This window comes from Pseudophryne corroboree, chromosome 6 (assembly GCF_028390025.1).
Source record: "Pseudophryne corroboree isolate aPseCor3 chromosome 6, aPseCor3.hap2, whole genome shotgun sequence".
Classification (NCBI taxonomy): Eukaryota; Metazoa; Chordata; class Amphibia; order Anura; family Myobatrachidae; genus Pseudophryne; species Pseudophryne corroboree.
Window position 1 is genome coordinate 26,759,014 of NC_086449.1, and position 23,182 is coordinate 26,782,195.

Below are 23,182 nucleotides of genomic sequence, written 5' to 3' on the forward strand. Positions count from 1 at the left end.
TGGTAATGTTTAGACGTAACCCCCTTCCTGGCCTTTATCAGGGTAGGAATGACCTCACTCGGAATACCTTTCCGAGCTAAGATCTGGCGTTCAACCGCCATGCCGTCAAACGTAGCCACGGTAAGTCTTGATAAGCGAACGGCCCCTGCAGAAGCAGATCCTCCCGAAGAGGTAAAGGCCGTGGATCTTCCAGCAGAAGATCCAGAAGATCCGCGTACCAAGCCCTCTTTGGCCAGTCTGGAGCAATGAGGATTGCCAGAACCTTTGTTCTTCTTACGAGCTGAAGAACCTTTTGGTATCAGAGGAAGTGGGGGGAACACATACACTGACTTGAACACCCACGGTGTTACCAGTGCGTCCACCGCCACTGCCTGTGGGTCTCCTGACCTGGAACAGTACCTCCGTAGCTTCTTGTTGAGGCGTGAAGCCATCATGTCTATGTGGGGAACCCCCCTCCAACCGGTTACCTCCTCGAACACCTCCGGATGGAGGCCCCACTCCCCTGGATGGAGATCGTGTCTGCTGAGGAAGTCTGCTTCCCAGTTGTCTACGCCCGGAATGAAGATTGCCGACATCGCCACCGCATGCCTTTCTGCCCAGCTGAGGATTTTTGACACCTCTGCCATGGCAGCCCTGCTCTTCGTTCCGCCTTGACGATTTATGTAGGCCACTGTGGTCACATTGTCCGACTGCACCTGCACAGCCTGATGCTGTAGAAGGTGTGCTGCCTGCAGAAGGGCGTTGTACACGGCCCTGAGTTCCAGGATGTTTATTGGGAGGAGTGACTCTTGATCTGACCATCGTCCCTGGAAGGTTTCTCACAGAGCGACTGCTCCCCAACCTCTTAGACTTGCATCTGTGGTTAAAAGGATCCAGTCTTGAATGCCGAACCTTCGCCCTTCCAGAAGGTGTGAAAGTTGCAGCCACCAGAGGAGTGAGATCCTGGCTTTCGGAGACAGGCGAATCCTCTTGTGCATGTGTAGGTGAGAGCCCGACCACTGGTCCAAGAGGTCCAGTTAAAAAGGTCGAGCATGAAACCTGCCGTACTGCAGAGCCTCGTAGGCAGCAACCATCTTCCCCAGAAGGCATATGCATTGATGAACAGATACCCGGGTAGGTCTTAGGACATCCCGGGCCATTGTTTGAATCACCAACGCTTTTTCCACCGGGAGAAATACCCTCTGCACTTCCGTGTCGAGGATCATTCCCAGGAAAGACAGCTGCCTTGTCGGCTCCAGATGAGACTTTGGAAGGTTCAGGATCCAACCGTGCTTCCTGAGCAGCTGTGTCGTGAGCGCGATGGACCGCAACAACCTCTCCCTGGACGACGCCTTCATCAGGAGATTGTCCAGATATGAAATTATTGTTCACCCCCTGTTTGCGGAGGAGAACCATCATCTCCGCCATTACCTTGGTGAAGATCCTCGGTGCCGTAGAAAGGCCAAACGGCAGCACCTGGAACTGATAGTGATCGTCCATCAGTGCAAATCTGAGAATTGCTTGATGCGGCGCCCAAACGAGAATGTGGAGGTAAGCATCCTTGATGTCCAGAGACACCAGGAACTCGCCCTCCGTCAGTCCTGAGATGATAGCTCTCAGAGATTCCATCTTGAATTTGAACTCCCTGAGGTAAGGGTTCAAAGACTTTAAGTTTAGAATAGGCCGTACCGAACAATCCGGTCTTGGTACCACAAAAAGTTTCGAATAATAACCCTTGTTCCACTGTTGAGGTGGGACCGGAACAATGACCTCTGACACCACCAATTTCTTGATGGCCTCCAGAAGAATTGTCCTGTCTGCCAGCAGGGCTGGCAAGCCTGACTTGAAGAAACGGAGAGGCGGGGGATCTTGAAACTCCAGTCTCTACCCTCTGGACACTATATCCAAAAACCCAGGGGGCCAGACCCGACGACACCCAGATGTGGCTGAACTGCCGGAGTCTTGCCCCCACCTGACCTTCCCCCAGGCCTAGTTGTCCACTGTCATGTGGAGGACTTAGGGGTATCAGAAGCGGGCTTCTGGGTCTGGGAACCTGCGGGAGCAGGTTTCTTTCCTTTGGCACAACCACCTCTGAAGAAGGTGTTCGAAGGCTCATTCTTTCTAGGCCTTGCGGGCTGAAAGGACTGTGACGTGGAAGATGAAAAAGGCTTCTTCGTAGCCGGTGCAGCTGAGGGGAGAAAAGGAAACGTACCCGTTGTAGCTATGGCAATCCACGCATCCAGCGCCTCCCCAAAGAGAGCCTGACCTTTGTATGGTAGGCCCTCAACACACTTCCTGGATTCCGCGTCCGCAGACCAGTTGCGCAGCCAGAGACCCCTGCAAGCCGAGACAGACATGGAGGAGACCCCCGCAGCCATGGAACCCACGTCTTTCATGGAATCCACCAGGAACCCTGCAGAATCCTGAATATTACGTAAAAATAAATCAATGTCACCTTTGTCCAGCGTAGACGACTCCTCATGATTGACCACCTGGCAATAGCTATAGCAATCCAAGCACAGACTATAGTAGGCCGCAATATAGCCCCTGAAGCCGTGTAAATGGATTTCAGCGTAGCATCCAACTTGCAATCTGCCGTGTACTTTAACGCGGTAGACCCTGGGACCGGTAATACCACCTGTATGGACAGCCTGGAGACGGAGGCGTCCACGATAGGCGGGGACTCCCATCTCTTCCTATCTTCCTCGGGGAAGGGAAGAGCCAATAAGACCCTCTTGGGAATCTGGAATTTCTTTTCCGGAGTTTCCCATGCCTTTTCAAAGATAGCATTTAATTCTTTGGATGCCGGGAAAGTGAGGGGGGGCTTCTTATGATCTGTGAAGAAGGCCTCCTCCACCTTTTCCGGAGCTGTGTCCGAAATGTGTAAAACATCCCTAACAGCCTCAATCATCAACTGTACCCCCTTGGCAAGTGAGGACTTGAGTGGCATGCTCAGTCCTAGCAACTCTACCAGAAATCTGGGAAATAGTCCCCCTCAGAGAGACTAACCATTCTAGCTCTCTAGCTGGGATCTGTGCTAAAACAGTGCAGTCCTGATTACATGGTATGGAGTCTTCCAAGGAAGACAAATCCTCTGCAGCATATGAAACAGTGGCCCTCATTCCGAGTTGATCGTTCGCAAGGCGATTTTAGCAGAGTTACACACGCTAAGCCGCCGCCTACTGGGAGTGAATCTTAGCTTCTTAAAATTGCGAACGATGTAATCGCAATATTGCGATTACAAACTACTTAGCAGTTTCAGAGTAGCTTCAGACTTACTCGGCATCTGCGATCAGTTCAGTGCTTGTCGTTCCTGGTTTGACGTCACAAAAACACCCAGCGTTCGCCCAGACACTCCCCCGTTTCTCCGGCCACTCCTGCGTTTTTTCCGGAAACGGTAGCGTTTTTATCCACACGCCCATAAAACGCCGTGTTTCCGCCCAGTAACACCCATTTCCTGTCAATCACACTACGATCGCCGGAGCGAAGAAAAAGCCGTGAGTAAAAATACTATCTTCATTGTTAAATTACTTGGCGCAGTCGCAGTGCGAATATTGCGCATGCGTACTAAGCGGAATTTCACTGCGATGCGATGAAAATTACCGAGCGAACGACTCGGAATGAGGGCCAGTGTCCCTAGACATGTTGTCACACACTCTCAAACCCCCCTCCCCCCCCAAGAGTGGCAGAGAGACACAGAGATTGGAGCCAACCCACACACAGCGCTATTAGAGGTATAGGGAGTCCCTAACCAGCGCTGACTGTGTCCCTTAATAGGTGACACAGCCTGTATACAGTCTCTCCCCCCCTTCTACAACCCCCTTGGTACCGTACAGATAGCTGGAGATTGCTCTGGAGGGACCTGGATCCACTTGGCAGTGAGTGCAGGCAGGAAAAATGGCGCTGAACGCTGCTGGGTCCGCTCTGAGGAGAAGCTCTGCCCCCTCAATGGCGCTGACTTCCCTCTCTCTGGATGATTATACTGGCCGGAGGAGTTGTGCTGGGCTGGATTCGCCGACCCCGACAGGCTTGATGTGACCAGTGTAGGGTCCGGAGCTGGCCCGGGGCGCCCCCCCCCCCCCCCCACCGCAGCCCCCCCCCCCCCACCGCAGTACCGCTGAGCTTTCCAGGAGCGCGGTTAAGACCACGCTCCTTACGCCTTCTTCACACCGTCCCCCCGCTTGCAAGGGGGGGGACAGTGACTCACTCGCCACTTCTTCAGCTCCTGAGGGGGTGGCGGCTGGCTGCCGGGGCAAGCGTTCCCCTGCAGCGGGGCGCGATCAGACCCCTCTGGAGCTCAACGTCCAGTCAGCGGGAGCAGTGGCTCAAGACCCCGTGGGGCGGACGCTGCTCCAACCCCCCCCCCCAGTCCCTCGCTGCAGGGAGGCTGTCGCCAGCAGCCTCCCTGTAAAATAACAAAACCTGAAAAGAACTAAAAAACTCTTTTTTCCATGAGAACTCTGTAGAGCTCCCCTAGCTGTGACCGGCTCCTCTGGGCACATTTTCTAAACGGAGTCTGGTAGGAGGGGCATAGAGGGAGGAGCCAGCCCACACTGTATTAAACTCTTAAAGTGCCAATGACTCCTGGTGGACCCGTCTATACCCCATGGTACTGACATGGACCCCAGCATCCTCCAGGACGTAAGAGAAAATAGGATTTTGATACCTACCGGTAAATCCTTTTCTCGTAGTCCGTAGAGGATGCTGGGCGCCCGCCCAGCGCTTCGTTTTCCTGCATTGGCTTTATGGTTCAGTATTACCTGGTTCCTAGGTAAGTTCTACATTATTTACTGTTTCAGCTGTTGCTGAGTTTTCCGGCCGGATTTGCCTGTTGTGTGAGCTGTTGTGAATCTCACCACTATCGGTGTAATTCCTTCTCTCAAAGTGTCTCGTCTCCTCGGGCACAGTTTCTAAACTGAGTCTGGTAGGAGGGGCATAGAGGGAGGAGCCAGCCCACACTAGTAAACTCTTAAAGTGCCAATGGCTCCTGGTGGACCCGTCTTTACCCCATGGTACTGATATGGACCCCAGCATCCTCTACGGACTACGAGAAAATTATTTACCCGTAGGTAACCAAAATCCTATTATTAGAGATGAGCGGGTTCGGATCTCAGAGATCTGATCCCCCCTCCCCAAACTTCACGTTCCGAGCCGGGAACCGAGTCCGGCTCGCGACTTCCCACCAGACTCTGAAACCAGAACGAGGCAAAACCTCATCATCCCGCTCTGTCGGATTCTCGCAGGTTTTGGACTCCATATAAACAGCCGAGTGTTGCCACCATTTTCACTCCGGACTTGGAGAGTGAGGGAGACAGACCTCTGTCTCTCTCTGTGGGTGGTGGCGTCAGGTGGGTTAGTGTGTGCTCTGTAGGAGTGCTACTGCAGTCACTGTGGTCTACCTGTGCTGTGTTAGAAGTGCTGTCCTGGCTGTCACTGGTGTTTCATGTGCTGTTACGGATGGGTGCTGCAGCTGTACATGGGTGTTGCTGTCCTGACTGTCACTGGTGTTTCATGTGCTGCAGCTGTACATGGGTGTTGCTGTCACTGTGTTGTACAGGTGGCAGGGGCACTGTCCTCCTGTATGCTGTGAAAATAAAGGGGTGCTGGCCCTGTCTTGTATGCTGTAAAAATTCTAGGGTGCAGTGAAAATAAGTGTACACTGGCCCTGTCCTGTATGCTGTAAAAATTCAGGGGTGCAGTTGTTAAAATAAATGTACAGTGGCCCTGTCTTGTATGCTGTAAAAATTCAGGGGTGCAGTGAAACTAAATGTACAGTGGCCCTGTCCTGTATGCTGTAAAAATTCAGGGGTGCAGTTGTTAAAATAAATGTACACTGGCCCTGTCTTGTATGCTGTAAAAATTCAGGGGTGCTGTTGTTAAAATAAATGTACACTGGCCATGTCTTGTATGCTGTAAAAATTCAGGGGTGCAGTGAAAATAAATGTACACTGGCCATGTCTTGTATGCTGTAAAAATTCAGGGGTGCAGTGAAAATAAATGTACACTGGTCCTGTCTTGTATGCTCTAAAAATTCAGGGGTGCTGTTGTTAAAATAAAAGTACACTGATCCTGTATGCTGTAAAGTGATGGACAGAACTGCAGTGCCACATGGAAGCAGCATTGTATTTCCATCCGATGTGAAGGAGGGACATGCAGGAGACGCCTCCTGCATGTAGCTGCAATCCCAGCACTGCGACCGACGTCACAAACTGAGATCCCACGCCATGCTGTTTTTCCTCCTAGTTTTCAATGCCAGCCCAGGTTGAGAGGTTATTGATTTGCGGGCAATCCCACACATTTTTATTTGTTTTAATTATTAACCATTTTTTCTCTTTAACACATAACAAAGCCTGCACAGATCGTACCGATCAATACGCAGTGCTTCAACTCCGCCACTGATTGGCGGCAGATTCTGCAGAGTCTATCGGAAAATGGGTGTTAGGCAGAAAACATTCGCTGGACATCGGAATCCCACTGGAGGTCAAATCCGTTGGTTATAGTCCCATATTTGTCTCATCTGACCACATAACCTTTTCCCACATAATAGCCGGGTCAGTGATGCCATGCTTTGAAGTGGGGTTTCTTCAGTAATGGTTCCCTCTAGCCACCCTCCCATACAGGCCAGGTGTATGCAGAGGCTCTGATATGGGCGACTGGTGCACCCCTCACCCCAGTATCAGCCACTGAGCTCTGCCGCTCTTGCACAGTTATAGTGGCCCAGTGGGCGTGATGAAGCCTCCCAGCCTTCCCTCGTATCATGGAACCCTGCGGCCCGCGGATGAGATGCAGGACAGTGCCCAAAAAGCAGGACTGACCCACCAAAATCAGACCCAGTGGGAGGTATTCTCTTTGGTTCATTTTCACAGCTTTCCCTAAAATTCACAGTGTGACCAATGTAGTTGAAATTAGGGGTTCCTTATTTACAAAAGCTGCCCTTTTTTTAAATCATTACGACCTTTCTTTTAATTATTCACAGAGAGAGGGTAATTAAAAGCTAATTGTGCAGGCTATAGCTTTTATCTGTTTAAACTTGGAACTTCCACAGCACAGAAGTTTCAAATTTAAGCAGCACGTAGTCGTGTTGTGTTTTTTTTTTTTTTAAAGTAAATTTGTATATAAATAAGGAAATATGAGTTTGAAAATTTACTTTAAGAGCCTGCTGGTATGCACTAACAATACTAAACAGTCTGTGTAAAAGCCACTGTAATTTAGTCAAATCTTCTGACATTTTAGGTGGTTATCTTTTCTCTTTTCTCTCTTTTTTTCTTTCTCTCTCTCTCTCTCTCTCTCTCTCTCTCTCTCGCCATTGTACCTTTAAACCTATAGAAGATGTTTAATATGTGGTGCTTCCTCTCTCTCATTATATCCATGTCCTCGCTCTCCCACCCTCCACCATTCCCAACCCTGTCCCCCAAAGGCATGTCATTATACACCCTCTGCCTTGCCTGCCACCCTTTCTCCTTCTCTCTGATTGGCTGCAACCCTTTCTTCCGTGACAAGGGGCACTGGGGGACATGATTTAATAAAACAGGACCCAAGATGGCTGTCACAGCTTGTTAGCAAGACCGCTCGTTTAGCCTACAATGCTTCCCAGCAAAGGCAGATAGTCTGCAGAGCTATGCAGACCGTCTCACATACACAGTCTTACATGTAACATGCTTTGTGGTGATAATACATGCTGTAACTAATGCACTGTATAATACTGGTAAAGATCACACTACACTGTATAATAATACTCAGTATGGTCATACTGCTCTGTATAATAATATAATGATACTGAGTATACACTGATAGTGGTCACACCGCTCTGTTTAATAATATAATGATACTGAGTATACACTGATAGTGGTCACACCACTCTGTATAATAATATAATGATACTGAGTATACGGCCATTCCACTGTCACGTCCGGGAGGAGGCGGGCAGATCAGCACAGTGGTGAGCGATGCAGGGGGTGTGGCTTGGCAGTAGTCACCCAGAAAAGCCTGTTAGAGGCTGCAGGGTGTGACCTAGGACCTGAGTACCTATATACTATTAACGGTCACATTGCTAATGTATAATACTGCTGAACACCTACATACTGGTGATGATCTCTGGTGATTCTGTGTATATTTGTGTAATGGATGGCTGAGTTTGAGTCTCTGACAATGCAGCGTGTGTGGTTGTGATCACTTGTGTCTCTCGAGCACCAGGGTGCACTCCTCAATTTATGGTGGTGTTACTTTCTTTCTAGCAACTTCGGATGGGACCCCAGAGGGGTTGGAGAATCTTAATGGAGGCGTGTGTCAGACCAAAGGCATGAAGGTCACCTTAAAGGTTGGACAGAGTAAGTCTTGCACTTCACCAGCTGTCCTAGCCAGCTATATGCCGACCGAGAGACATGACTTGCAGGACAGGACAGAGGAAGGGAAGAGTGACTGGGGGTATCAGAGAGGAAGGGAAGAGTGACTGGGGGTATCAGAGAGGAAAGGAAGAGTGACTGGAGATATCAGAGAGAAAGGGAAGAGTGACTGGGGGTATCAGAGAGGAAAGGAAGAGTGACTGGGGGTATCAGAGAGAAAGGGAAGAGTGACTGGGGGTATCAGAGAAGAAAGGAAGAGTGACTGGGGTATCATAGAGGAAGGGAAGAGTGACTGGGGGTATCAGAGAAGAAGGGAAGAGTGACTGGGGATATCGGAGAGGAAGGGAAGAGTGACTGGGGGTATCAGAGAGGAAGGGAAAAGTGACCAAGGGTATCAGAGAGGAAGGGAAGAGTGACTGGGTATCAGAGAGGAAGGGAAAAGTGACCAAGGGTATCAGAGAGGAAGAGAAGAGTGACTGGGGATATCAGAGAGGAAGAGAAAAGTGACTGGAGATAACAGAGGAAGGGAAGAGTGACTGGAGATATCAGAGAGGAAGGGAAGAGTGACTGGGGATATCAGAGAGGAACGGAAAAGTGACTGGGGGTATCGGAGAGGAAGGGAAGAGTGACTGGGGGTATGAGAGAGGAAGGGAAGAGTGACTGTGGGTATCAGAGAAGAAGGGAAGAGTGACTGGGGGTATGAGAGAGGAAGGGAAGAGTGACTGTGGGTATCAGAGAAGAAGGGATGAGTGACTGGGGATATCAGAGGTAGGGAAGAGTGACTGGGGGTATGAGAGAGGAAGGGAAGAGTGACTGTGGGTATCAGAGAAGAAGGGAAGAGTGACTGGGGGATATCAGAGAGAAAGGGAAGAGTGACTGGAGATATCAGAGAGGAAGGGAAGAGTGACTGGGGGTATAAGAGAGGAAAGGAAGAGTGACTGGGGTTATCAGAGAGGAAGGGAAGAGTGACTGGGGTTATCAGAGAGGAAGGGAAGAGTGACTGGAGATATCAGAGGGGAAGGGAAGAGTGACTGGAGATATCAGAGGGGAAGGGAAGAGTGACTGGGGGTATGAGAGAGGAAGGGAAGAGTGACTGGGGTTATCAGAGAGGAAGGGAAGAGTGACTGGGGTTATCAGAGAGGAAGGGAAGAGTGACTGGAGATATCAGAGAGGAAAGGAAGAGTGACTGGAGATATCAGAGAGGAAGGGAAGAGTGACTGTGGGTATGAGAGAGGAAGGGAAGAGTGTCTGGGGATATCAGAGAGGAAGGGAAGAGTGACTGGGGATATCGGAGAGGAAGGGAAGAGTGACTGGAGATATCGGAGAGGAAGGGAAGAGTGACTGGAGATATCGGAGAGGAAGGGAAGAGTGACTGGGGATATCAGAGAGGAAGGGAAGAGTGACTGGGTGTAGATGAGAGAAAGGGAAGAGTGACTGGAGATATCAGAGGGGAAGGGAAGAGTGACTGTGGGTATGAGAGAGGAAGGGAAGAGTGACTGGGGATATCAGAGAGGAAGGGAAGAGTGACTGGGGTTTATCAGAGAGGAAGGGAAGAGTGACTGGGGGTTATCAGAGAGGAAGGGAAGAGTGACTGTGGGTATGAGAGATGAAGGGAAGAGTGACTGTGGGTTTGAGAGAGGAAGGGAACTGTGACCGTAGGTATGAGAGAAAGGAAAGTAAGAGTAATTGAAGGTATGAGAGAGAGATGAAGGGAAGCGTAACTGGGGGTATAAGAGAGGAAGGGAAGAGTAATTGGAGATATCCGAGAGGAAGGGAAGAGTGTCTGTGGGTATCCGAGAAGAAGGGAAGAGTGACTGTGGGTATCAGAGAAGAAGGGAAGAGTGACTGTGGGTATCAGAGAAGAAGGGAAGAGTGACTGTGGGTATCAGAGAAGAAGGGAAGAGTGACTGAGTATCAGAGAGGAAGGGAAGAGTGACTGAGTATCAGAGAGGAAGGGAAGAGTGACTGAGTATCAGAGAGGAAGGGAAGAGTGACTGGGGATATCAGAGATGAAGGGAAAAGTGACCAAGGGTATCAGAGAGGAAGGGAAGAGTGACTGTGGGTATCAGAGAAGAAGGGAAGAGTGACTGTGGGTATCAGAGAAGAAGGGAAGAGTGACTCAGTATCAGAGAGGAAGGGAAGAGTGACTGAGTATCAGAGAGGAAGGGAAGAGTGACTGAGTATCAGAGAGGAAGGGAAGAGTGACTGAGTATCAGAGAGGAAGGGAAGAGTGACTGGGGATATCAGAGATGAAGGGAAAAGTGACCGAGGGTATCAGAGAGGAAGGGGAGAGTGACTGTGGGTATGAGAGAGGAAGGGAAGAGTGACTGGGGATATCAGAGAGGAAGGGAAGAGTGACTGGAGATATCAGAGAGGAAGGGAAGAGTGACTGGGGGTATAAGAGAGGAAGGGAAGAGTGACTGGGGGTATAAGAGAGGAAGGGAAGAGTGACTGGGGGTATAAGAGAGGAAGGGAAGAGTTACTGGGGGTATCAGAGAAAGGGAAGAGTGACTGGAGATATCAGAGAGGAAGGGAAGAGTGACTGGAGATATCAGAGGGGAAGGGAAGAGTGACTGTGGGTATGAGAGAGGAAGGGAAGCGTGACTGGAGATATCAGAAAGGAAGGGAAGAGTGACTGGAGATATCAGAGGGGAAGGGAAGAGTGACTGTGGGTATGAGAGAGGAAGGGAAGAGTGACTGGGGATATCAGAGAGGAAGGGAAGAGTGACTGGGGGTATAAGAGAGGAAGGGAAGAGTGACTGGGGGTATAAGAGAGGAAGGGAAGAGTGACTGGGGATATCAGAGAGGAAGGGAAGAGTGACTGGGGGTATAAGAGAGGAAGGGAAGAGTGACTGGGGGTATAAGAGAGGAAGGGAAGAGTGACTGGGGATATCAGAGAGGAAGGGAAGAGTGACTCTGGGTATCCAAGAGAAAGGGAAGAGTGACTGGAGATATCAGAGGGGAAGGGAAGAGTGACTGTGGGTATGAGAGATGAAGGGAACTGTGACCGGAGGTATGAGAGAAAGGAAAGTAAGAGTAATTCAAGGTATGAGAGAGAGATGAAGGGAAGCGTAACTGGTGGTATAAGAGGGGAAGGGAAGAGTGACTGGAGGTATGAGAGAGGAAGGGAACAGTGACTGGAGATATCCGAGAGGAAGGGAAGAGTGACTGAGGGTATCAGAGAGGAAGGGAAGAGTGACTGAGGGTATCAGAGAGGAAGGGAAGAGTGACTGTGGGTATCAGAGAAGACGGAAAGAGTGACTGTGGGTATCAGAGAAGAAGGGAAGAGTGACTGGGTATCAGAGAGGAAGGGAAGAGTGACTGGGAATATCAGAGAGGAAGGGAAAAGTGACCAACGGTATCAGAGAGGAAGGGAAGAGTGACTGCGTATCAGAGAGGAAGGGAAGAGTGACTGGAGATATCAGAAAGAAAGGGAAAAGTGACCGAGGGTATCTGAGAGGAAGGGAAGAGTGACTGTGGGTATGAGAGAGGAAGGGAAGAGTGACTGCGTATCAGAGAGGAAGGGAAGAGTGACTGGAGATATCAGAAAGAAAGGGAAAAGTGACCGAGGGTATCTGAGAGGAAGGGAAGAGTGACTGTGGGTATGAGAGAGGAAGGGAAGAGTGACTGCGTATCAGAGAGGAAGGGAAGAGTGACTGGAGATATCAGAAAGAAAGGGAAAAGTGACCGAGGGTATCTGAGAGGAAGGGAAGAGTGACTGTGGGTATGAGAGAGGAAGGGAAGAGTGACTGGGGATATCAGAGAGGAAGGGAAGAGTGACTGGAGATATCAGAAAGAAAGGGAAAAGTGACCGAGGGTATCTGAGAGGAAGGGAAGAGTGACTGGGGGTATAAGAGTCGAAGGGAAGAGTGACTGGGGGTATAAGAGAGGAAGGGAAGAGTGACTGGGGGTATAAGAGAGGAAGGGAAGGGTGACTGGAGGTATGAGAGAGAGAAAGGGAAGAGGGATAGGGTAGGGTGGTAGTAGGGCAGAGAGGAGCAGTATGAGAGAGAGGAAGGGAAGTGTAACTGGGTGTATGAGACAGAAGAAGAATAACGGGAGGTATGAAAGCGAGGAAGGGAAGTGTAACTGGAGGTATGAGAGAGAGGAAGGAAATAGGGATAGGGTAAGGTGGTAGTAAGGCAGAGTGGAGCTGTATGAGGGAGAGGAAGGGAAGAGGGACAGATAGGGTAGTACTAGTAGTAAGGTAAAGAGGAAGGGAATAGGGATAGGGCAGGGTGGTAGTAAGGCAGAGAGGAGCTGTATCAGGGAAAGGGAAGGGAAGAGGGACAGGTAGGGTAGTACTAGTAGTAAGGTAAAGAGGAAGGGAATAGGGATAGGGCAGGGTGGTAGTAAGGCAGAGTGGAGATGTATGAGGGAGAGGGAAGGGAAGAGGGACAGGTAGGGTAGTACTAATAGTAAGGTAAAGAGGAAGGGAATAGGGATAGAGCAGGGTGGTAGTAAGGCAGAGTGGAGCTGTATGAGGGAGAGGGAAGGGAAGAGGGACAGGTAGGGTAGTACTAGTAGTAAGGTAAAGAGGAAGGGAATAGGGATAGGGCAGGGTGGTAGTAAGGCAGAGTGGAGCTGTATGAGGGAGAGGGAGGGGAAGAGAGACAGGTAGGGTAGTACTAGTAGTAAGGTAAAGAGGAAGGGGATAGGGATAGGGCAGGGTGGTAGTAAGGCAGAGTGGAGCTGTATGAGGGAGAGGGAGGGGAAGAGGGACAGGTAGGATAGTACTAGTAGTAAGGTAAAGAGGAAGGGAATAGGGATAGAGCAGGGTGGTAGTAAGGCAGAGTGGAGCTGTATGAGGGAGAGGGAAGGGAAGAGGGACAGGTAGGGTAGTACTAGTAGTAAGGTAAAGAGGAAGGGAATAGGGATAGGGCAGGGTGGTAGTAAGGCAGAGTGGAGCTGTATGAGGGAGAGGGAGGGGAAGAGGGACAGGTAGGGTAGTACTAGTAGTAAGGTAAAGAGGAAGGGAATAGGGATAGGGCAGGGTGGTATTAAGGCAGAGTGGAGCTGTATCAGGGAGAGGGAAGGGAAGAGGGACAGGTAGGGTAGTACTAGTAGTTAGGTAAAGAGGAAGGGAATAGGGATAGGGCAGGGTGGTAGTAAGGCAGAGTGGAGCTGTATGAGGGAGAAGGAAGGGAAGAGGGACAGGTAGGGTAGTACTAGTAGTAAGGTAAAGAGGAAGGGAATAGGGATAGGGCAGGGTGGTAGTAAGGCAGAGTGGAGCTGTATGAGGGAGAGGAAGGGAAGAGGGACAGGTAGGGTAGTACTAGTAGTAAGGTAAAGAGGAAGGGAATAGGGATAGGGCAGGGTGGTAGTAAGGCAGAGTGGAGCTGTATGAGGGAGAGGGAAGGGAAGAGTGACAGGTAGGGTAGTACTAGTAGTAAGGTAAAGAGGAAGGGAATAGGGATAGGGCAGGGTGGTAGTAAGGCAGAGTGGAGCTGTATGAGGGAGAGGGAAGGGAAGAGGGACAGGTAGGGTAGTACTAGTAGTAAGGTAAAGAGGAAGGGAATAGGGATAGGGCAGGGTGTTAGTAAGGCAGAGTGGAGATGTATGAGGGAGAGGGAAGGGAAGAGGGACAGGTAGGGTAGTACTAATAGTAAGGTAAAGAGGAAGGGAATAGGGATAGGGCAGGGTGGTAGTAAGGCAGAGTGGAGCTGTATGAGGGAGAGGGAAGGGAAGAGGGACAGGTAGGGTAATACTAGTAGTAAGGTAAAGAGGAAGGGAATAGGGATAGGGCAGGGTGGTAGTAAGGCAGAGTGGAGCTGTATCAGGGAGAGGGAAGGGAAGAGGGACAGGTAGGGTAGTACTAGTAGTAAGGTAAAGAGGAAGGGAATAGGGATAGGGCAGGGTGGTATTAAGGCAGAGTGGAGCTGTATGAGGGAGAGGGAAGGGAAGAGGGACAGGTAGGGTAATACTAGTAGTAAGGTGAAGGGGAAGGGGAAAGTATCAGTGATTATGCTAAAGGCATTATGGAGCAATGGCAGAGGAGAGAGGAAGGGTTGGAGATCTCTGGGTTTTTGAATATGAATAAATATATTTAGTACTGTAGCTCATCCAGAATGACATAGAATGATAAGACAATACTGGGCAGGCTGCTGTATGCTGTAGTACATGTATTAACCACTGGGTGGGGACTTTGTGGATAATTATCTTTTACTCCAGTTCTGTTTCCCTCTCTTCTACTAGTGTAAGCAGCAGGCCAGATTCTCAGGATGTGGCTGTCTGTGTACATAGAGTGTTGGGGGGAGTGTGCTGAATTATCATTAGGTGTCACTGGAATTATTGCGCACGGTATTGTCACGCAATGATCTGGGTAAATGAACCAATGAAAGAAAAAAAATGTTTACGTTTTTTAGGCAGTTGTGAAAATAATGCTGAAAAGTAAGAATGCTTGCAAAATTAGAAGTGTTAATAGTTTATTGTTATCAATTGACAAAATGCAAAGTGACTGAACAGAAGATAAATCTAAATTAAATCAATATTTGGTGTGTCTGCCCTTTGCCTTCTAAACAGCATCAATTCTTCTAGGTACACTTGCACACAGGTTTCACAACTTTGCAGGGAGGGTGTTCCAAACATCTGAGAGAACTAATCACAGATCTTCTGTGGATGTAGACTTGCTCAAATCCTTCTGTCTCTTCATGTAATCCCAGGCAGACTCGATGATATTGAGATCAGGGCTCTGTGGGGGTCAAATCATCATTTCCAGGACTCCTTGTTCTTCTTTATGCTGAAGATAGTTCTTAATGACATTGGCTGTATGTTTGGGGTCATTGTCCTGCTGCAGAGTAAATTTGGAGCTAATGGTATCGCATGATGGATGAGTACCTGCCTGCATTTCTCAGCGTTGAGGACACCATTAATACTGACCAAATCCCTAACTTTGCTGAAATGTAGCCCCGAACTTGCAAGGAACCCCTACCATGCTTCACTGTTGCCTGCAGACATTTATTATTGTACCGCTCTGAAGCCCTTCGGTGAACACACTGCCTTCTGTTACAGCCAAATATTTAACATTTTGACTAATTAGTCCAGAGCGCCTGCTGAATCTGTTCTGCACCCCAGTTCTTATGTTTTAATGCATAATGCACTGTTCCTCACCCAGTTTTAATCCTTCTACACAGCTGTTTCTGTTTCAGTTAATGATTGTGTTTCTCCTACATATGAAAATGATGATCATTATCACCTGATTGTTAATCATACACTCGACTATGGGGGTCATTCCGAGTTGATGGCTCGCTAGCTACTTTTTGCAACCGTGCAAATGCATAGTCGCCGCCCACAGGGGAGTGTATTTTTGCTTTGCAAGTGTGCGAACGCCTGTGCAGCCGAGCTCTGCAAAAACAGTTTGTGCAGTTTCTGAGCTCTGAACTTACTCAGCCTTGCGATCACATCAGTCTTTTTGGTCCCGGAATTGACGTCAGACACCCGCCCTGCAAACGCTTGGACACGCCTGCGTTTTTCCAAACACTCCCAGAAAACGGTCAGTTGACACCCACGAACGCCTTCTTCCTGTCAATCTCCTTGCGATCGGCTGTGCGAATAGATTCTTCGTAAAATCCATCGCTCAGCAACGATCCGCTTTGTACCCGTACGACGCGCACGTGCATCGCGGTGCATACGTATGCGCAGTAGTGACCTGATCGCTGCGCTGCGGAAAAACAGCAGCGAGCGATCAACTTGGAGTGACCCCTATGATTCTACAAAAACTTTGACTTTGTGCAAGTGTACCTAGAAGAATTGATGCTGTCTTAAAGGCAAAGGGAGGTCACGCCTAATACTGATATAGATTTCTCTTCTGTTCATTCACTTTACACTTTGCTAATTGATAAAAATAAACTATGAACACTTCCATTTTTGAAAGCATTCATATGGGCCCTACACACTGGGCGATAATACTGAAAGATATGAATGATCTCGTTCATTAATGAACGAGATACCGTTCATATCTTTCAGTGTGGAGGCACAAGCGATGAACGATGCGCGGCCCCACGCTCATTCATCGCTGGTGCCCCGTCGCCTGTGCATGCACGCCAATATGGACGATCTCGTCCATATTTGCCTGCACTGCTATGGAGCTGGGTGACGGGGGGGGGGGGGCGAAGAAACTTCACTGCCCTCCCGCCGCCGGGTCGCCCGTCGGCCATATCCGCCGCCGGGCAGCTCGGCGGCGGATCGACAAATGTGTAGGGCCCATTGCTCTGCTGCATTTTTTTTTTTTGAACAGGACACAGGGAATAAAATGTTTTCCGCCTGCCGTTTACCCCTCTCTCTCTCCCACTCTCCTAGGCCCGGACGGAGGTGTGTCTCCCCGCAGACCCTCAGCGAGAGATAAAGATTCGGGGCTCTCTCCATCGGTACCAAACCAAGACTCCTCAATATTTGCAGGTACGTTGCATCGTTGGGCGTGGGGACGACAGAGCGGCCAACGCCGCTGCAGATTGCAGGGAAGCACCACAAGCCCCTTCAGACTGGGAGCCCTTGGCGGGTTGCTGAGGGTTAACTTGGCTTTTAAGAGGTGAGGGCTGGACCGGGGCGGGCGAGATTGCCGCGTGGTTCTGTCACCGCGGGACGGCGAGTTACTGAGCTGTCACTTTGAAAGATATCCTTTAATAAAGCCGACAATTCAGACAGAAGGGAGACAGCGGGGCTGGAAGAGGGAGAGATGAGATGAACGTATTATGTCTGGAACCTCTAGGACAGCGCAACCTCTCCACCTCATCCTCTCACCACCCTCCGCGTCTCCCTGATTTAATGCGTTCCGCCACTTAAAGTGCAGATTCGATCGTTTTAATTAGACTTAATTAAGGCTGTTTATTTAAATGCAGCTAATATAGCCTAGACGTGTCGGAGAGATGGGGGGAGCGCGGCACAAAACAAGACCACCGTGAGGTACTGTAACAAGTCTCTGAAGACTTTGGGGCACAGTCATCCCAAGTCACATTTTTAAGGCGGATGTGATAAATATTTTTGGCGTAAATATTTTCAGGCAAATTTTCCAGTGGTCTCTTCAGTAAGAGACAGTCCTGGCGAAGAGCTGGGAGCTGGGTGATAATGTGACGTTGTCACACTGTTTCCTGGTTCATGACCCCCGCAGCTAACGCGCATGTGCCACCAGGGGTCAAAGGTGAGAAAGATGGAGGTTCCCTTACTGGTACATTTACCATAGGATAGATGGAGATGTCATTCTCTTCCTCCAGAAGGGAACTCATACCTCATAGTGTCACTGTGTCACCCTACAGGGGGAGGGGACAGGCTCATAACTCATTTTCTTTTCTTTTTTGCCTTAGGAGACACATCAGGCAACGCCACCAAAACTGGAGAAAATGGGCCACTCCCTAATTCCCACGTACCTCTTGTCGCCGGGGCGGTTGGGGGAGCCGTCCTTCTCCTATTTGTGTTTGGCGTGGTGGGATGGGTCTGCCACAGACGCCGGCAAGCCAAGCACAGCGACACCAGACACCCTCCCCTCTCATTGGGCTCCATTACTTCCCCAAAGCGAGGAGGGGGCAACAACAACGGGCACGAGCCCAGCGACATTATAATGCCTCTGAGGCCTTCAGAAGGAGGTGCCTTCTGCCCTCATTACGAGAAGGTCAGTGGGGACTATGGACACCCCGTATACATTGTACAAGACATGGCGAGCCAGAGCCCGGCCAATATCTATTACAAAGTATGAAAAAAAGACGCTATCTTTGGCTTTTTTTTTTTTGTTTGTTTTTTTGTTCCTTTTTTGGAGGGCAGGGGGCTTATTGTAGGATATTTGAAAGATGGGGGTGGAGAACATTATAAAAGTAAAGGTTTCATTGCAGAGCCCCCCTTCCCCCGCGCATGCACCGCCCGCCCGCCTGCCTTACTCGGCCTCCCCAAGACGCGAGGCGCTGAATTACAGAGCGGAGGTGCTGATTTATAGTCTAACCAGCAGCTATTTGTCGAAAAAACTCGCTCCACCGCAGGCCATAGATGGTCAACGAGAAGGTCCAAGGTACCGGCCTCTACGTCTTATCTCCCTGCCAGGGCGGGGGAGGGATGTGGCGAGCCGTCATGACGAAGTAACTCACCGGAGGCGACCTGTGTAATGGAGACGAGCGAGCGACAAAGTCAGCTGTCGCTGAACCAATATGGCGGCAGTTCTCCAAGAAATATATATATATATTTATATTTTCTTTTTACTCTCCAGCCCAAAGCCTTAAATAATAGCCTATACCATCTCTGTCCCTTCCTCCTACTGATATTTGCACAAAAGTTAAGTCACCTTCTTTGAAAAAATGATTTCCAGCTACGATTCAGCCCCGTTTGATGTCCTTCTCTCTTGTGCCTTTTTTGGAATATAGGCAAAAGATGCGTCCCCCGCTGTTTACACCTCTAATTTCGAATTGTCACGGTTTACGTCTTATGTCACCATAAAACGCCAGGAGCCCTTTCTGCCTTTTTATTTTCCCAAATAAATAAAATAACGTGGTTCTAGGGGGGGGTGGGGGGGTGGACACACCAAAACCCTCCCTCTATACATAGTGATGTTGCTCCGGCTGTGTCCGCACGCTGGGACATGTTGAAATATTGCACCTCTGCTGCGAGCATGGGAGAGGAAAACAGGAGGGGAGAGAGAACGGAGCGTAATTAAGCTAGGCCCCGTAACCATGGCGACGGATCGGGACTACTCGCTCCTCAGAGTCTCCCCCCTCCGTGTCTGCCTCGCTCTCTCCCTCTCTGCTGTGGCATTAAAATGTCGGTCGCCAGGGAGACAGGGAACGAAAATGAGCGATAAAAAAAAAAAAAAGAAGAAGAAGAAGAGGGGGGAGATGTAGTTTTACAGCTGAACATTAGATGGATATTTGAAGATGTCAGCTTCACAAGTAAATACACTTGATAAAAGATGGGCCCGCCAGGGCGGGGGGTCCATTTTTAGACCTGACGACGGTCTCCTAACCCCCATCCCCCCCTCTCCAACTCCTCAAATGAAATCATAGCCCTGTGAAAACGAAGCGGACTCCCATCTCCCATGCCAACCTGAGACCCTGACGCTATTGTGTTGGAGATATTAAAGGGATGTTACATTTACCCAATAAAGGTTCTTTTGTCCGCGGTCGTATGTACGGCTGTGATAGGAAGTGACAGGTTTGGTTCGGGTCGGGATACTGCGGCACAGTTCTCGTTACCAGGGGTAAGGTGTCGCGCCCGGCTTTAAATCCCATTAATGAATCCCACTTTTATATATGGGAAAATCCGTCTAGTCTCCTGTGTGCGCTCTTTATTTATAGGGCCGTAACCCCGTCCTACCATTAATATGATCTGATTTTGACACTCTTTATTAAGTCGTGTTGGCAGGCGTGGCCTCCAGTTGTTTGATTTATTTTATTACGTTCCTTTTAGTTTATCTCTATATACTTAAAATAAAATTACCATAAAGTGTTAGAAAAAAAAAAAACGCACATAAAAGTGCCGCTTTGGGGGGCAAAACTGCAGCACTTTTTATTCCGTCAGAGACTTTTTGGGGGCTTATTTAATAACCTAGTGCCAACAGCGCTGGAGCCGTGTGACCCGTAGCGACTAATCAGCTATTTTCTCTGATTAATATAATCTGACAGCTGACTCGTTGCGGTGGGTTACGACGCATTATTGCGCTTAAAAGCATTGTTATTAAATAGGACCTTTGATCTCTAATGGAATATAATCTTCGTTTCCTCCCTCGTAAGAAAAAAGAGCTAATGCTCCTTCAGACGACCTGGCTTGGAGCGCTTATAGGAAAACAGCGCCGTGGTCCTCGCAGCCTTCTGATTCTTAAGCCAAAAACCTTTGTTGCGTTCACACGGGCATTAATTACAGACGCGTCCCAGACAAAAACACAGGAACAGTCTGCGTGCAGCATTTTCTTGTGCGTTTGCCTGCGTCGGCCTATGATATGCCGCAAATGTCGAGAAGTGCACCAATCCCGCCTATCTATACGACCCCATGGGAAATAATATTTGTCTCGGTGGATTATTTTTATACGCACTGACCATATATATTTTTTACATCTTTTGGGTTTTTCCTTTTATTACAGTGGAGATTGCACCATTTTCTTTACGTTTTGTAACTTGGTTTATTTTTTTAATAAATACTACCTTAGCGCTCGGATGATATGTTTTGGTTATATTCAAAAATTTCTTAAGAAATAATAAGCTGTTTTTGATTTTTTTAAAATCTATTTTTATGTATTTGGAAGAATATAACACTTTGAGACTAAATACGGGAATACAAATAGGATTTATTTTGACTTTTAAAAAAAAAATTGTAAAAAATTGCGGAATATTCATATAATATTTCGGCTGATTATTCTGGACAAAGACTGTCGTTTCCCACCAAATTGGATTTCATTACTGAGGGTGTGAAGGTGTTAAAAAATCCATATTAGTTTTCTCTTTGCTGAGGTATTATAAAGAGTCGCTTATGTATAGTGGCAGATACAATTGCGTAGAAATGTACAATGTTTTGTGCCACCGATATACCATGGAGATGTGTTACAAAAGGCTCCTGAGGGACTTCGCACTTAGTTGAATCACCCCACAGAATCCAAATAATTTGTTGCATGCCGGGGTGAAGTGACCTTACCAAATTTCAGAAGTTTGTCTTGTCATTATTAAGGTGAATCTTTCAAATAAGCATTTCTCATACTGTTTATATATGTAGTATATTTTTGCTATACTATACAGCTACCCCCCTAAACTAAATGGCAGCCATTTTGTGGCCAGCACCAATAACCATGGTAATACTTTTATTATTTCACTTACATTTGCAGCCTATCAACTCGCCAGGGTTTAGTGATATCATTAAGCGGTAGCGTGCCTCACCGATGTCACTAGTTCCTCATGTATTGAGAGGCGGAATATTATTGGGTTTACCACAAAATGGAGGCTGCCATTGGGTTTTGGGTTTGGCTGTACATTAAGGGGCATATTCAGTTAGCTGTGGTAAAAAATAATTTTACTGTGACTTTAATTAATGCACTTATCGCGCGCTCGTAATTCTTGACCAGTTTAATTAGAAGACGTACTTGTATGGTAATTTTGGCTGTTAATAGTCGCATTAAGTGTAGGGAAAAATGAGCGAACAACTCTGTACCCCCAAAAAATGCATAAAATATTGGATAATACAATAGATGTCTATTAGTGCAAAATGAAAAATATTTGGTGCTCCTCCTCCTACGATGAATTGGCTGATTTTTGCATTTTTATTTTTTATTTTTATAAAATTATAGAAAACAAGATTTTGCAAGCAAATAAATGTTCTAGGTTAATGGGGGCTGCATAAAAATGCCTGTAAATTGATATTTGAGCCACTTATAAAAATGTGTTAAACGCAACACCTGTAACTCACACCTGCAAAGGCTTAAAACATCTGTCCCATTCAAACAGTACCCTCATATACTTGCCACACAACTTTTAACCCATTCTGCACTTTGCAGAATATCACCCCAAAAATTCCATGTAATTTTTGGCCAAATTAAGATAATTAAAACTAATAAGTGCCTAATTGTATCTTTAGGAGGGTGTATCGGGGGTTGTGAACCAAGACCCAACATTTGTACTTCAAAATGTGGATTTTCAGAAACTTCACCCGCTCAGGGGCTCAGAAAAAAAAAAAAGCTGCGTTAAATCCTACTGAAAATTACCACAGCTAATTGAATAGGAAAAACTTGAGTTAAGGTGAATTGCGGGTTAACTCGGCTAAATGTAATTTGCCCCTAATTGTCTTACTTTGTGCAAATAATCAGGCTTATGCCAAACGTGGCTGGCTGTCTCCCTTTCTATTTTGTAATCTCAGGCTTTAACGTAGCTATATTGGGCTTGTGTCCATATGTAATGTCCCGTTTGCCTTACCCCCCCTTCAGAGCCTACATATCAGAGCACAGCTGACATGTCTCCATTTTGTAACATGCATTAGACACTCAGGTCTATCTGCCGGGGGGAAATCACCTAGCTTGGCGGAGGTTCCACCAGTGTCTCATAGATGATTGTCAACCCTGACTCCATTACTTTCAAAATGGCTGCCCTCACGTCAAGTGTCATTAAATTCATTTTTTTTTTATAGCAACCGCTATTGTCAGGAGGTTTGTGATGTGTTCATTAAGTGAAAGTTGGATTCCATGATTCCTAATTAAATATTGTGATCATTTGAAAACAGTGTTCTCGTTGCCTTGACCACTTGTACCAACCCCTTCGCAAAAAGAGGGAAAAAAAATATCTGTAAATATTTTACACATTTGTTATTATTTTTTTGTTTTTTTAGTTTTTTTTGTAGCATTTTTTGTTAAAAAAACAAACAAAAACAAAAATAGTTTTTTTGTATAATTTTAATTTAGAATGGCGATCATTTTGTAAAAGAAAAAGTTGTCATTAGAGATAATTTATGAATTAATTAGAATATTGTTAGCGCCTTGGAATTGTAATTAGCACATGGCTCCTTTTGAAGGGGAAACATTTTTTTTTTTTGCTTCTTTGTGGTAAATGAATTAAAAGTTTTATAAAAAAAAAACAAAAAACCTTGTCTCGTCTTTTATTTTTTGTTATTTTTTTAAATATGTTTTTTTTTTAAAGAAGGTAACTAAGTAAATTTAGCCATTTTATTACTTTTTGTAATTTTATTTAAATAAAATTTCTCATGACTCGTCAAAAATGTTTCTTCGTCCATCCACGGAAAATTGCAATTGTTGACCAGCGTACAATCCATTCCTAGCAGCTATTTCTATTCTGGTGGCGCAAATCTGGAGACATGTTTCCGATATGTTCAGCTGCTTTCATGCACCTGTGGAATATTTGGAACAGGGTTAATTGACCTTTGTGTACAATCATCTCACAAGGTCCCTATTGCAA

General features: G+C 47.5%; 1 protein-coding gene across 1 annotated transcript in view; it reads left to right on the forward strand.

Annotated features, from left to right (window-relative positions):
* Positions 1-22,830, forward strand: part of EFNB3 (ephrin B3) — an 81,755-nt gene extending 58,925 nt beyond the window's left edge. The window contains exons 3-5 of the mRNA XM_063930817.1: positions 8,214-8,306; positions 16,620-16,718; positions 17,621-22,830. Coding sequence (XP_063786887.1) covers positions 8,214-8,306; positions 16,620-16,718; positions 17,621-18,009 — 581 coding nt within the window. The 3' untranslated portion in view covers positions 18,010-22,830. The remainder of the gene's footprint in view (positions 1-8,213; positions 8,307-16,619; positions 16,719-17,620) is intronic.
* Positions 22,831-23,182: the final 352 nt, after the last annotated feature.